Source organism: Brassica napus, chromosome C3 (genome assembly GCF_020379485.1).
Source record: "Brassica napus cultivar Da-Ae chromosome C3, Da-Ae, whole genome shotgun sequence".
NCBI classification, from domain to species: Eukaryota; Viridiplantae; Streptophyta; class Magnoliopsida; order Brassicales; family Brassicaceae; genus Brassica; species Brassica napus.
This window is the reverse complement of record NC_063446.1, coordinates 73,698,041-73,711,227: the sequence shown is the minus strand read 5'-3', so window position 1 is coordinate 73,711,227 and position 13,187 is coordinate 73,698,041. Positions and strand designations below refer to the sequence as shown.

Here is a 13,187-nt window from a genome sequence, read left to right as displayed (position 1 = left end):
GGGGGAGAGGGTGGAATATTTGTTTTTCTGACACACTTCGCAAGCCTTGATGAACTCAGTCACATCACTATGCATTCCCTTCCAATACACTTCTCGAGCCATCCTCTTAAACGTTTTTAATACTACTTCGTCACCTCCCATAACGCTATCATGAAACTGCTTCAACAAGGAAGGAATGAACAGCGACTTAGCAGGTATTACAAGTCTACCTTCATGGAACAAGTGCCCCTCCTTTACATAGTAACCCTCTGGAGCTTCTTTACCCTCTTGTAAAGACCTTATGATCACCTGCAAGCGCTCATCCCTTTCCACTTGAAACGCTAACTCATCGAGATCAATTTTCAAAGGGGCAGTTAATTGAAACTCTTGGAACTCTTCGTTCTCTCTAGCTACCACCTACTGTCGAGATAAACCATCTGCCACTCGATTATCTTTTCCCGGCATGTACTCGATCGTATAGTTAAGCCCCAACAGCTTGGAAGCCCACTTTTGTTGTTCCACAGATACCACCCTTTGCTCCAACAAATATCGGAGACTCTTCTGATCAGTACGTATAGTGAAATGATTTCCTGTGAGATAATGTCGCCATTTAGTAACAGTATACACGATGGCGAGGAGTTCCCTCTCATAGACTGACTTTACTCTTCCCGCACTCGAAAACGCCTTATTGATTAAAGCTACCAGACGGCCCTCCTGAGTGAACACCGCTCCAATACCTGTTCCTGACGCATCCGTTTCGACCACAAACGGTTTTGAGAAATCAGGTAGCTTTAGCACCGGTAGTGTAGTCATCGCCTTCTTAAGCCAACAGAAAGCCTTCGTCGCATCAGCAGACCATTTAAATGCTACTTTCTTCAACATGTCTGTGAGTGGTCGAGCTATCTTGCCGTAGCTAGCCACGAACCTCCTATAGTAGCCCGTCAGCCATAAAAACCCTTTCAACACAGTCACATTCTTAGGCTGCGGCCACTCCTTCATTGCTCGAATCTTTTCAGGGTTTGCTGCTACCCCTCTTGACGATATCACATGACCCAAATACTACACACTAGACTGCCTAAACGCACACTTCTTCTCGTTAGCATAGAACTGGTGCTGTTGCAGAACCCCGAGCACTGTCTTAAGATGTTCCTGATGCTCAGCTTCATTCTTGCTATATACTAAGATATCATCGAAGAAGACCAACACAAACTTCCTCAAATACGGCTTGAAGATCTCATTCATGACGGACTGGAACGTCGTAGGGGTGTTGGTGAGCCCAAAGGGCATCACCAAGAACTCGTAATGTCCTTCGTGAGTCTTGAAGGCCGTCTTGCCAACATCCTCCTCTTTCACCCTGATTTGATGATATACTGATTTAAGATCCAACTTGGAGAACACTGAGGCTCCAGCTAACTCATCCAACAGTTGTTCGATCAACAGTTGTATAGTGCTTTTGTTCACCGCAATTTAGTCCACGCAGAAACGGAACCCTCCATCTTTTTTGTTCACCAAAAGCACCGGGCTAGAGTAAGGGCTGATACTCGGTCTTATGATCCCTGCTTGCAGCATTTCCTTTACCAATTTCTCAATCTCATCTTTCTAAATGTGCGAGTACCGGTACGGCCTGATGTTAATGGGTGAAGTACCAGCTTGAAACGTGATGGTGTGTTCTCTATTGCGCCTTGGGGGTAGACCTTGAGGCATTTGAAACACTTACTCAAACTTCTGCAGTAGCTTCTTGACCTCCTTACTCGGACTCTTAATTTTATTCTCTCCAGGGCTGGCTTCAAACAGGGCATGTAGCTCCAAAAGAAACACCACTTCATCATTGTCGACTAGCTTCTCTATAGAGTTCAGCGACACATGCATCTTCAATAGAGATGGATCTCCACTAATGGTCACCCACTGCTCGTTAACCACAAACTTCATAGTATGTAGTCCCCAGTTGATCCTCGTTTCACCTAAGGTCTCCAACCACGAGTATTCCAATACCACATCAATTGTACCCAACTCAAACAGCAGATATTCTTCTGTGATCTTCACCCCTTGAATTTCCATCTCTACTCCAGAGCACTTTCCCTGACCAGTCAACACTCTTCCATCACCTATTGAAACTCCAAACTCATGTGTTGTTTGCACCGCCAAACCCAATGACTGCACTAGTCTTTTTGCGATGAAATTACACGACGCTCCTGAATCAATCAACACCACCACCTTCTCGTTACCAATCTGCCCTATCACCTTTAGTGTCTTCTTCGAAGTGATTCCTACCATAGACTGCAAGGACAGAACCTGTAACTCATGATTCTACTGAGGCTGTTGACCCCGTGTTTCCTCAAGATCACCTTCCTCGTCTTCTTCCTGCTCACTTTCCTCCTCGACATCAAGACACCTGAACTTCTGGAAAGCCTTGCAGTGATGCCCCGCAAAAAATCTCTCTCTTACAGTGTCTACAAGGATTCTGCACAGTGTGTTTCTGATCTCCTTGTCTGCTGTCTCGGGGTGAATCAAATGACTTCCTCGCAGGAGTAGACTCCCCAGCCTTGGCTGGACTCGTGTTATGTTTCTTCTGATGGCCATTGAGTGTCAGCGCTGAATAGATTCTCTGAAAGTTTCGCGATTGATAGGCACTCTTATCATTTTCTTGCTCTTCGATGATCCTTGCCATCTCTACAATCTCGTCCATCCCTACTGGCCTTAGTCTGACAACCTGCTCACGCAAGCTTCACTTCATTCCATGAAGAAAAATTTCCTTCAAAACATCGTATGGCACGTGAGGGACCTCAGCTGATAACTCCTCAAACGCCTCACGATAATATCGTCCCGCTTTGCCTCAGTCGTAATATCTGACTAAAGATAGTACCTCCACGAGTGGGATTGAATCTCCTTTTTATTTTTCTTTTGAAGTCACGCCAGTCCAATAACTCATCTCGCACATGTATCATCCTTAACCAAGTCACCGCACACCCAACCATACAAGCCATCGCGAGTGCTAGTTTCTCATCTTCCTCGGTCTGGTTCACCGAAATGCATTTCTCCACCCTGAAGATCCAGTCCTCTGGGTTCTTTCCTTCAAATTCTGGTAACTCAAGCTTCTTCTTAGGTGATGACTCCTTTGGTGGTGCTGAATACCCAAAAGACCCCGCTGTGAACGGTGTCGACCGAATCTCGGCGCTTCGCAAGGGAACCGCGTTCTCCGGTAACAAGATGACCCCTTTCTCCGGTTGCATCTGCAGCCCTTTTTCCTGAGGCTAAGATCCGTCAGAGTTAGGTCATCACATCTCAACGGCGGCGTCTTGCTTCGTCTCCACTCGCTTCGGAACATCTTCTGTCGCTTTGCGTTGACGCTCCTTGGCGCGCTTCTCGATCTCGAGAGACTGATGATGATTCGCCTTCATCTCAGCTCGCATCTCCTCGAACAAGCTGGTGAGACTCTCAAACTGCCCTTCCCGCGCAGTGATACAATCCGTGTTCGAATCTTACTTATGAGGCATCTCAGGGCTTTGATACCAATGATAAACTAGGGTTTATCGTTAACAGAAAAGGGGGTTAAAGAGAGAGAAATAAGATAAGAAGATAAAGTTTGTTGTATTGATCATTTGATATCCCCAAATGTTTGACAACTCGAATATTAAATACAACTCTCATAAGATAATAAAACGACATCGTAACTCATTACTCTTTTATTAGACTCTGCAAAACCTTCTTTCACAGTCAGAGTCTCCTCTTCATTTCATACTTTTCACTTAACCACTTCTAACTGTCTTCTGCTTCCTTCGCACATAAGCCAAAGGCACAACTAGCTTGTTACAAATCTGGAAAGGGGAGGTGGTATTTAAGGTATATGTGACAGAGCTGTGAGATATGAATAGGTGACAGATCTGTCAAGTTGAAGGACTGCATCTAATTGGGATGAGACACGTCTCTCTGTAGTTGGTGTAAAGAGAAAATCTAATTTTTATTAGGGAAATCTGTATTTTCAGAGCAAAAAAATGGTAACTATGTCCCTTTAGACTAATGTATACTAATTTATGTCCTATTAGACTAATTTTTTCCAAAATGGCAGTAATACCCTTAAAATTGTTAATTTTTTTAAAAAGATATATATTGAGTTCGACAAGGGGGATCGATCGATCCCACTTTACAAGTTATAGTGGATCGATCGATCCCGATCATTATTCAGAACAAAAAAAACGCGAAATATATACTGATCGACCTGGTCCATTTCACTCGATCGGCGAAGGTCGATTTACACAGATCGATCGATCTGTAAGAATAGATCGATCGATCCCGTGCCGAGGAAAGAATCCCAAATCGATTTTTTTAAAAAAAATCGATTTTTTAAAAAAAATATAAAAGTGAATATTCTCAAATATTTTGTTTTCATATTTTTAGGAACTAATTTCTTATCCGTAGAATACAACTAATATGTAGAAATCAGTTTCTACAGTTTTTTAGAATTATAGTAATGTTTAGAATTTGATTTCTACATGTTTTAGATTTATAGTAATCTGTAGAAGTCGGTTTCTACATGTTTTAGAATTAGATTAATGAGTAGATTTTGATTTCTAAGAATTTTAGAATGGTAGGCTAAGCGCGGAATGTGTATTCTACATATTTGTAGAATATTCCTATTTACGTAGATCACGTATTCTAAACATTGTAGATTCAATGAAAAAAGTAGATTTCGTTTTCTATTTCGTAGAATGTCATTTCTATTTTTTTTAGAACATAATTTGAAATTTATAATTTTAACTTTTTTATAACTGGAAAATATACCATTAAGTTCATATAGGTATTTTAACAAATGTTACTATTTTTCCAAATTTTTTTTGTTTGTAAAACTATTTATTAAAATTATTTTCATAAATATTAAAGAATATTATAGGAAAATATGACACAAAATATAGATTAGTCTAAAGGGACATAATTACTATTTTTTTGCTCTAAAAAACAGTTTTCCCTTTTTATTATATATATTACAAACTGTTAATTTTCTATCTTTTTAAGGAAAAGATAAACATTCATCCACGATTTAAGTGAAAAATAAAATATAATTTGGCCGAAAAAGAAAAAAATTAACATTAAAGTCTTAACAATGTGCAGATAAATATAATTTAATTATTATTAGTTTCCACAATTAAAGTCTTAACTTTTAAATTAATACAAAATTTAGATATATCTTCTAATTAATCAAGACTTAAGCAGAATGAGAGGTTTTTGCATTTAAACATAACAACAGACGTTTGCTCTTCAGTTGCTAAGACATTGATTTTCATGTCCGCCGCGAAAAACATCTCTTCCTTCAGACTCGCCTCTCTCCTCCGCCTCGAAAACAATCCCTCCGCCGCCATCAAGCTTTTCGGAAACCCTGATCCAGAATCAACAAACCCACAAAAACCCTTCAGATACTCCCTCCTCTGCTACGACCTCATCATCACGAAACTCGGCGGCTCCAAGATGATCGACGAGCTCGATCATCTTCCTCCTCCAGCTCAAAAACAATCCTCCCAACAGAGATTCTATTATGTAACGTGATCAATCACTTCTCCCGCGGAAGATTACCAACACCTGACATCCACGTGTTCGATGAAATGCCTCAGTACCGTTGCCAAAGAACTATAAATTCCGTGAACTCTCTGTTGAACGCGCTCTTAAAGTGCGGAGCTTTCGATAAAGCGAAGGAAGTTCTCACGAGGGTTGGTGAGTTCGGTAAGCCAGACGCTTGTACTTACAATGTACTGATCAGTGGATACTCTCAGAGCGGGTGTTTCGATGAGGCCGTGAAGCTGTTCGATGAAATGGTCGAGAGGAAGGTGAAACCCACCGGTGTAACCTTCGGGACGCTGATGCACGGGTTGTGTAAAAGCATCTCCAATGTAAAACTCCATTTTTTCCTTCAAAATAGAGTAAAAGTGAAAATGGAGTAAAATTGCTCCAACCCTACTCCATTTTCCACTCTATTATGAAGTGATGAACAAACAAAAAATAAACTACTCCATTTATGGAGTAAATTTCATTATGGAGTGAGATATGGAGTTGGGTTGGAGCATTTTTTACTCCATATCCACTTTTACTCTATTTTAGAAGAAAAAAAGGAGTTGGGATGGAGATGCCCTAAGTGAGTGAAAGAAGCGTTGAAGATGAAGCAGGATATGTTAAAAGTGTATGGAGTGTGTCCCACGGTACACGTTTATGCATTTTTGATCAAAGCGTTGTGTCGAGTTGGTGAACTGAGTTTGGCGTTTAAGCTAAAGGATGAGGTTAAAGTAGACTCGAGTATATACTATACGTTGATTAGCTTGCTTATAAAAGATGGAAGGTCAAACGAGGTGCCCGAGATCTTGGAAGAGATGAGAGAAAAGGGATGTGAACCGGATAAGGTGACTTACAATGTGCTGGTTAATGGGTTCTGTGTTGAGAATGATTTGGAATCAGCTTATCGAGTTTTGGATGAAATGGTTGAAAAGGGTTTGAAACCTGATGTCATAAGCTACAACATGATACTTGGTGCCTTGTTTAGGATCCGAAACTGGAAAGGAGCTTACTCGTTTGAAGATATGCCTCGAAGAGGTTCCGTCCCTGATATCTTGTCTCATAGGATAGTTTTCTATGGGCTTTGCGAAGACTTACAGTTAGAAGAAGCGGTGGTTGTCTTGGAAGAAATGGTTTTAAGTGTATAAGCCGAGGAGGGAGAGGTTAGAGAGGTTTCTGCAAAGGCTATGCGAGAATGAAAAGTTGGAGATTCTCGGTATAGTTAGTTATCAGTAGCTTGAATGAAGGGAATGCTGTTGATGCAGGTTGTTGGTGGGTTATAGTGCCTACAGTTTGCAATAACCTGTGATGTCAGTTTCTATTGATTTGTTGTTAAACGCAGTGAAGAAAGAGGGCCCTTAAAGTTGACACTAGTCCTGGTGAGACTAGATTTTCCGGCAAAACAAGCTCAAGATCCTTTGTTGTTACTACTACTAGGCACGATGTTGGTGATGCTATCTAAGATCTAAACAGACCAGAATCAGGAATAGAGGTTTGCAAGAGTGTTTCAGTCATCTAAACGTACCCTACTTTAATTTGAGGTTGTTGTTTTATTTAACTAGTGTTGGCTGGTTTTTGTCTGAGAGTTCGTTCTTCCTCAGCCATCGCTTCTCTGCTTGATACTTTTCTCTAGTCTATCCTTTTGGTTTGATGATTGCTTCTGCATATAGGGATCTGTTCCAAACTCATCTTGGATCACCTCTTTGTCATGAGCTTAGATTCCTGTGTATATAATTATGTTCATTCGTGTGTTGTGTAATGATTTGAAAGTGAAGGAAGCGTTGAAGATGAAGCACGATATGTTGAAAGTGTATGGAGTGTTTCCCACGGTACACATCTATGCATCGTTGATCAAAGCGTTGTGTCAAGATGGTGAATTGGGTTTGGCGTTTAAGCTAAAGGATGAGGTTAAAGCAGACTCAGCTATCTACTCTACGTTGATCAGCTCGCTTATAAAAGCTGGAAGGTCAGACGAGGTGTCAGGGATTCTGGAAGAGATGAGAGAAAAGGGATGCGAACCGGATACAGTTACTTACAATGTACTGATTAATGGGTTTTGTCTTGAGAATGATTTCGAATCAGCTTATAAAGTTTTGGATGATATGGTTGAGAAGGGTTTGAAACCGGATGTTATAAGCTACAACATGATACTTGGTGCCTTGTTTAGAATCCAAAACTGGAAAGAAGGAGCTTACTTGTTTGAAGATATGCCCAGAAGAGGATGCGTCCCTGATGTCTTATCTTACAGGATAGTTTTCGATGGGCTTTGTGAAGGTTTACAGTTCGAAGAAGCGGCGGTTATCTTGGATGAAATGATGTTCAAAGGCTACAAGCCGAGGAGGGACAGGCTAGAGAGGTTTCTGCAAAGGCTATGTGAGAGTGAAAAGATGGAGATTCTTGGTGATGTTATCAGTAGCTTGAATAAAGGGAATGCTTATGATGCTGACTTTTGGTCGGTTACAGTGCCTGAAGTGTGCAAAGAACCTGTTCTATCAGATTCTATTGATTTGTTGTTGAACAAATTGAAGGAAGAGTGTCCTTAAAGGTGTTGGAAGACTGGATTTTCCAGCAAAACAAGCTCGAGGTACGCAAGGTTACTTTGGTCATTTACACTTAAAAAAACCTACTTAGGTTTCTGGTAGTTTTCTTTGATTAGTTCGTTTTTTTTGGGTCTAAGAGGTCTCTTCCTCAACCACTCGGTACTTTTCTCTAGTCCTGTGAAATCTTTTTTTCTTCATGTAACTGTTTAGTGATTGCTTCTGCATATATGGATCTGTTCCAAACTCATCTCAGATCAGCTCTTTGACATGAGCGTCGCTTTCTGTGTATTTCTGTTTTATTTGGTTTTTCAGGAATGAATCTCCGAGTGAAGATGGTGCAGAAGAAGGTGGCGGTTCTCTACCATTACCCTTGCCACGACGGTGTCTTCGCTGCCTTGGCAGCTCATCTCTACTTCTCAGCGAACTCAATCCCTTCCCTCTTCTTCCCAAACACAGTCTACTCTCCAATCACAATCAGCAAGCTTCCTCTCCAAGACATCAGCCATCTCTATCTTCTCGATTTCACAGGACCCCCCGGTTTTGTCCAACAAGTCTCTCCCAAAGTCGACAACGTAGTCATCCTCGACCACCACAAAACCGCTATTGAGAGCTTGGGCGATGTCTCTTCCACTTGCAAGAACGTTACCAAAGTTTTGGATATAGGGAGAAGCGGAGCCACCATTGCGTTTGACTATTTTACTCAGAAGCTGAAGGAAGAGTCTCGAGGAAACTGCAGAGAGATGGATGAGTTCAAGAGAATGAGACGTGTTTTCGAGTACATTGAAGATGCGGATATCTGGAAGTGGAACTTACCGGAGAGCAAAGCGTTCAACAGTGGGATCATAGACTTAGGGATCGAATACAATTTCAATCAGAACAGTTCGCTGTTTCAGCAGCTGCTCTCGCTGGATCATGACACTGTGATCAACAGAGGGAGAGAGAGTTTGTCTAGGAAACGTAAACTGATTCAAGAGGCGCTGGAACAGTCTTATGAGATTGTTCTTGGAGGTGGTGCTGAAGAGTTTGGTCGGTGTTTGGCTGTAAATGAAGACGAGATTGCCGAGCTTAGAAGCGAGCTAGGGAATCAATTGGCGGAGAAGAGCAAGGGTATGAGACTCAGAGGTGTTGGAGCTGTTGTTTACAGAGTTCCAGAGCTTGGGGATGAGACCAAACTGAAAATAAGCCTGAGGAGTGTCGAAGAAGAAGACACAACAGTGGTTTCTCAGAGATTCGGAGGTGGTGGTCATAAAAACGCAAGCTCCTTCCTGTTAAGCTCAACAGAGTTCGAGCAATGGAAAGTGAAAAGAAACTCTTGTTCTTATACATTAAACTAGAGATGTTTTTTTCATTTTAACTCTACATGGAATGCTAACTTGAACCGGTTTGGTTTACGCATTGACGTTGATAATACATCTGGTTTTGTATTGTTTCTTTACTCTCAGTTCATGAATCAGATTCTTCTTATGTGATGATAATCTCTCCAAGATCAAACACTGGCTACAAGCAGAACAATGTAAATGAACAAACGATCCAATACACAAAAGCACAAGAAAACCATAACCAAGTAGCAGCACCTAAACCGAAACACACCAGAAGAACATCTGTCTCTTCTTAGTGAATGTGAACCAAGCTTGGAACATAGGTGAGAACAAGTGGACAGTTGAGAAGATATGCATTTACAATATCATCGTCATAAACCTGCTTATACATATCCTCACCAACAATGTAGATTCTGTTCTTCTCTTCCCCCTTCATCTCTTCGTCACAAACGTCACAACACACTGCCACTTTCTTCTCCTCGTCCAACAAGAAGCTCGCCACATTCACCACACACGGGAGCTGAAACTTATCGAAATCCGCTTCCAAGACAAAGTCTTTCCTCCACGATATCTCTTTGCCCCCTTCCTCATCAACCTTATTGCTCACCCAAATCCTCATCACATTGGACCAAGCAAGAATCTCCTGATGACACACAGAGAGCTTCTCATCCCTAACAACAGAGAGAACCGCGGTGTCCTCAGGATCAAAGCTCTGAAACGGGAGGGGGAGACGCAGGAACCTCTCCTCCGTGAAATCAAACTTCATCAAGAAGAAACCCATTTCTTTACCTCCAGCAGCAAAGTAAGTATCTCCTCTCAAAGACACGCCACTGCAGTACATTCCGTAGTCATGAGTGAAGGAATCAACAACCCTCCAAGAATCAGAGCTAAGCTCATACATCTCACACTCAACAAACCACACTTTCCCCTCGTTTTGATAATAGCGACACCTCAAGTCCTTGTAGCCACGGCGAGAATCATCATATCCTAAGGCGAATCTATCTCTAATCTGGTAACGAGTCCTTGGTTTGATCATCTTCGTTTCACCAGTACACGGATTCCAAACCACAACGCTAGAGTTATTCTTCGCTTGGCATAGCATCAAACCGTCGCAGTGAGAGATCGTATACAAGTCCAAGTCCTTCGAGAGTTTACCGGCGAACTCGAGAGGCTGTGCGACGTCGCCGCTGCTGTGGAGATCTCCGGCGATTGAGTAAACCTCGTGATTGCTCAGTAGAAACGTCTCTCTTGCAGCTTCACTACTCATCTTCTTGTTCTTCTCCATTGAATAGAGCGTACCATTGTTTGCAAGTCGTTTTGAGTTCCTGTAGAGACTAACCCTAGCGAGTATCTCTGATTCCAAATCCTTCGGAAGATTGGCTAATATCATCTTCGATTCCTTTCTAGTTGAAAGGTGAACCTTCGTATATAAATACGGTTTAGTTTATTAATAAAGCCCATTAGCGTTGTTTAAAAGCCCATTAAATTTAATAACTTCTCTCACTCGAGAGCAAAGTTTATGGGGATTTTAGCTCGTTGGTTTTGTTTACAAAAGCCCATTAACAATTCAATAGTCTACGGAGAGCAAAGTTTATGGAGTTTATCCGGTTTACATTTATCACGACCACAATGGGGGAATTCCACAACAAAATTTTTGTTGCATCATCTCCCATAAACACTCTATATTCAATATTTTTAAAATAGAGAACTCTATAAGAGACTCCTAAATTTGGAAAAACCTTGAGAGTTGGTTTTTTAGAAAATAATGCTTGAATAAAATTGATTCTATTAAAAATTAAATGCAACAGTGGCGTATAATATTATTTATTATTATTTAAAGTAGAAATAAAAATGACTATTGGAACACTATTGGAACAAAAATATTCTCTATTTTGAAAAAAAGATCAAGAGCAAATCATGGGAGATAGCTTTAGAAATAAATTTCAACATGCACTTTCAAATTTGTAAAAATTATAATTACTAAATAAGCATATATAAACATTAAGAAGATCATATCAATATTTAGCCACACCCTCCTTCAAAAATAAAATATATATATATACACACCGAAATTAGGGCTGGGCAAATAAACCGAACCCGAAAATCCGAACCGAACCCGATCCGATAAAAATAAATCCGAACCGATCCGAACCCGACATAAATACCGAATGGATCCTGTTTTTTGGTATTTTGGGTTATGGGTATTATCTGAACCGAACCCGGACCTAAATGGATATCCGATAGAACCCGAAACATTTAAAATCACAAAAAGAACTTCTACCAAATATGATCTTAATTCTTAATATGTATCCAAAATATTTTAAGATATTATTGAACTTCTAAAATAATTATCTGTTACATGAAGGTTGATGGTGGAATGTGGCGGTTGAAGCCTGAAGTTTTTAAATTTTGGTTTTGTTTTCATTGAATAATGTTTCTCATTCCATGAGAACTTAGTTTTTGTTTTATGATTTTATTTATCTGGTTTTTTTTCTATCACTAACTATGTTTATCTTTCGCTTGATTTTGAATGATCACGTTTGATGTTTTTTCTTATTTTTGAATCGATTTTAGTTATGTTTTGGCTATTAAAATATGTACAAATCATGTATTTTAAATCCGAAGAACCGATTTCATTTATGTTTTAGTTACAAAATAGATTCAAATCAGGTATTTTTAAACCGAAGAACCGATTGGGATCCGAACCCGAAAGTACAATGGGTTATACCGGTTTTTTGAAGATTTACTAACCCCGATCCGAATCCGATAGAACCCGAACCGGTCCCGAACCGAACTTTTATATAACCCGAATGGAGTTGATTTTGATAAACCCGAAAAACCAAAACCCGAATGGATAAAACCTAAACCCGATTGGGACCCTGAATGCCCATGCCTAACCGAAATGCTTAAGAGAAAAGTAGATGAGGACTTTCCGACAAACATTAAAACCATATTTTAAAAAGATTTATGTATAGTTATTTGGCTAGATACGAACCCTACCATAATATTTGGTCAATTCTCTTTTAGATCGTGTCATAGAGAAGCATCGTTCTCATTAAGTATAATATAGGCTGAATTTGAAAAGAAACTATATAAAATAAATGCACCAATAACAGTACATATTTAAATCATAAGATAACAAAAATATTATTCTATCAATGAACTTTTCATCGCAGCACCGTCTTTGTGGTATCCCACCCACAATATTTTGACGTCTTTTTCCAAATTTTAGTTTGGTCAACAATTAATTACTAGTAGCATAACTTATCTAAACTTTAAAATGAACAAAAGACCCCCCAAAAATGCTTCAAACAACGCATCAATCTCTTCGTGTATACTTAATTTTGTGATAGTTAATTAGCAGATATAAATTTGGGAAATTGGACTGTATAACCTTCAAACAAATTATAATTCATTACATAACTAAAACCCCTAACTTTCATCTACAACAGTATATGTATTTTATGTAATAATGCTATATTATCCTTCAATTCAACCTGTCTAACATGATGAGAATTATTTATTAAAAAAATATTAAATAAATAATTTAATAAATTGTGGTGTTCATTGTTCCACATCTTTTTCTCTTTTTCTTCCTTTTCTCTTCCAATCTCTGTTTTTTTTTTCATACATACGAACATAAATCACCAGACTAATAAAGAATATGGATTTTGGGTTTGTGAAATTAAGTTTGGAGGAGAAGATGGCACCGTAGAGAACGACGAGGTGACATTATGATTTTTTTCTGAGTTTTTTTTAATATTGTTCATCTCGATCTTTATCGTTGTTATTTAAATTGTTATAGTATGCTATA

General features: G+C 39.7%; 2 protein-coding genes and 2 pseudogenes across 2 annotated transcripts; 3 read left to right on the top strand and 1 right to left on the bottom strand.

Moving 5' to 3' along the window:
• The first annotated feature begins 5,207 nt into the window (after nt 1-5,207).
• LOC125583913 lies at nt 5,208-6,876 on the top strand (annotated as a pseudogene).
• A 146-nt stretch (nt 6,877-7,022) lies between these two features.
• LOC125583912 (putative pentatricopeptide repeat-containing protein At1g53330) lies at nt 7,023-8,604 on the top strand. The gene is made up of 2 exons (XM_048751474.1): nt 7,023-8,098; nt 8,367-8,604. Exon 1 carries the CDS (start codon nt 7,251-7,253, stop codon nt 8,055-8,057), a length of 807 nt encoding a protein of 268 aa, XP_048607431.1. The 5' UTR covers nt 7,023-7,250; the 3' UTR covers nt 8,058-8,098; nt 8,367-8,604.
• On the top strand, nt 8,181-9,523 carry LOC125583911. Its single transcript, XM_048751473.1, has 2 exons — nt 8,181-8,213; nt 8,367-9,523. The coding sequence occupies exon 2, from the start codon at nt 8,369-8,371 to the stop codon at nt 9,386-9,388; it is 1,020 nt and encodes a 339-aa protein (XP_048607430.1). The 5' UTR covers nt 8,181-8,213; nt 8,367-8,368; the 3' UTR covers nt 9,389-9,523.
• Nucleotides 9,497-10,763, bottom strand: LOC106360416 (annotated as a pseudogene).
• Nucleotides 10,764-13,187: the final 2,424 nt, after the last annotated feature.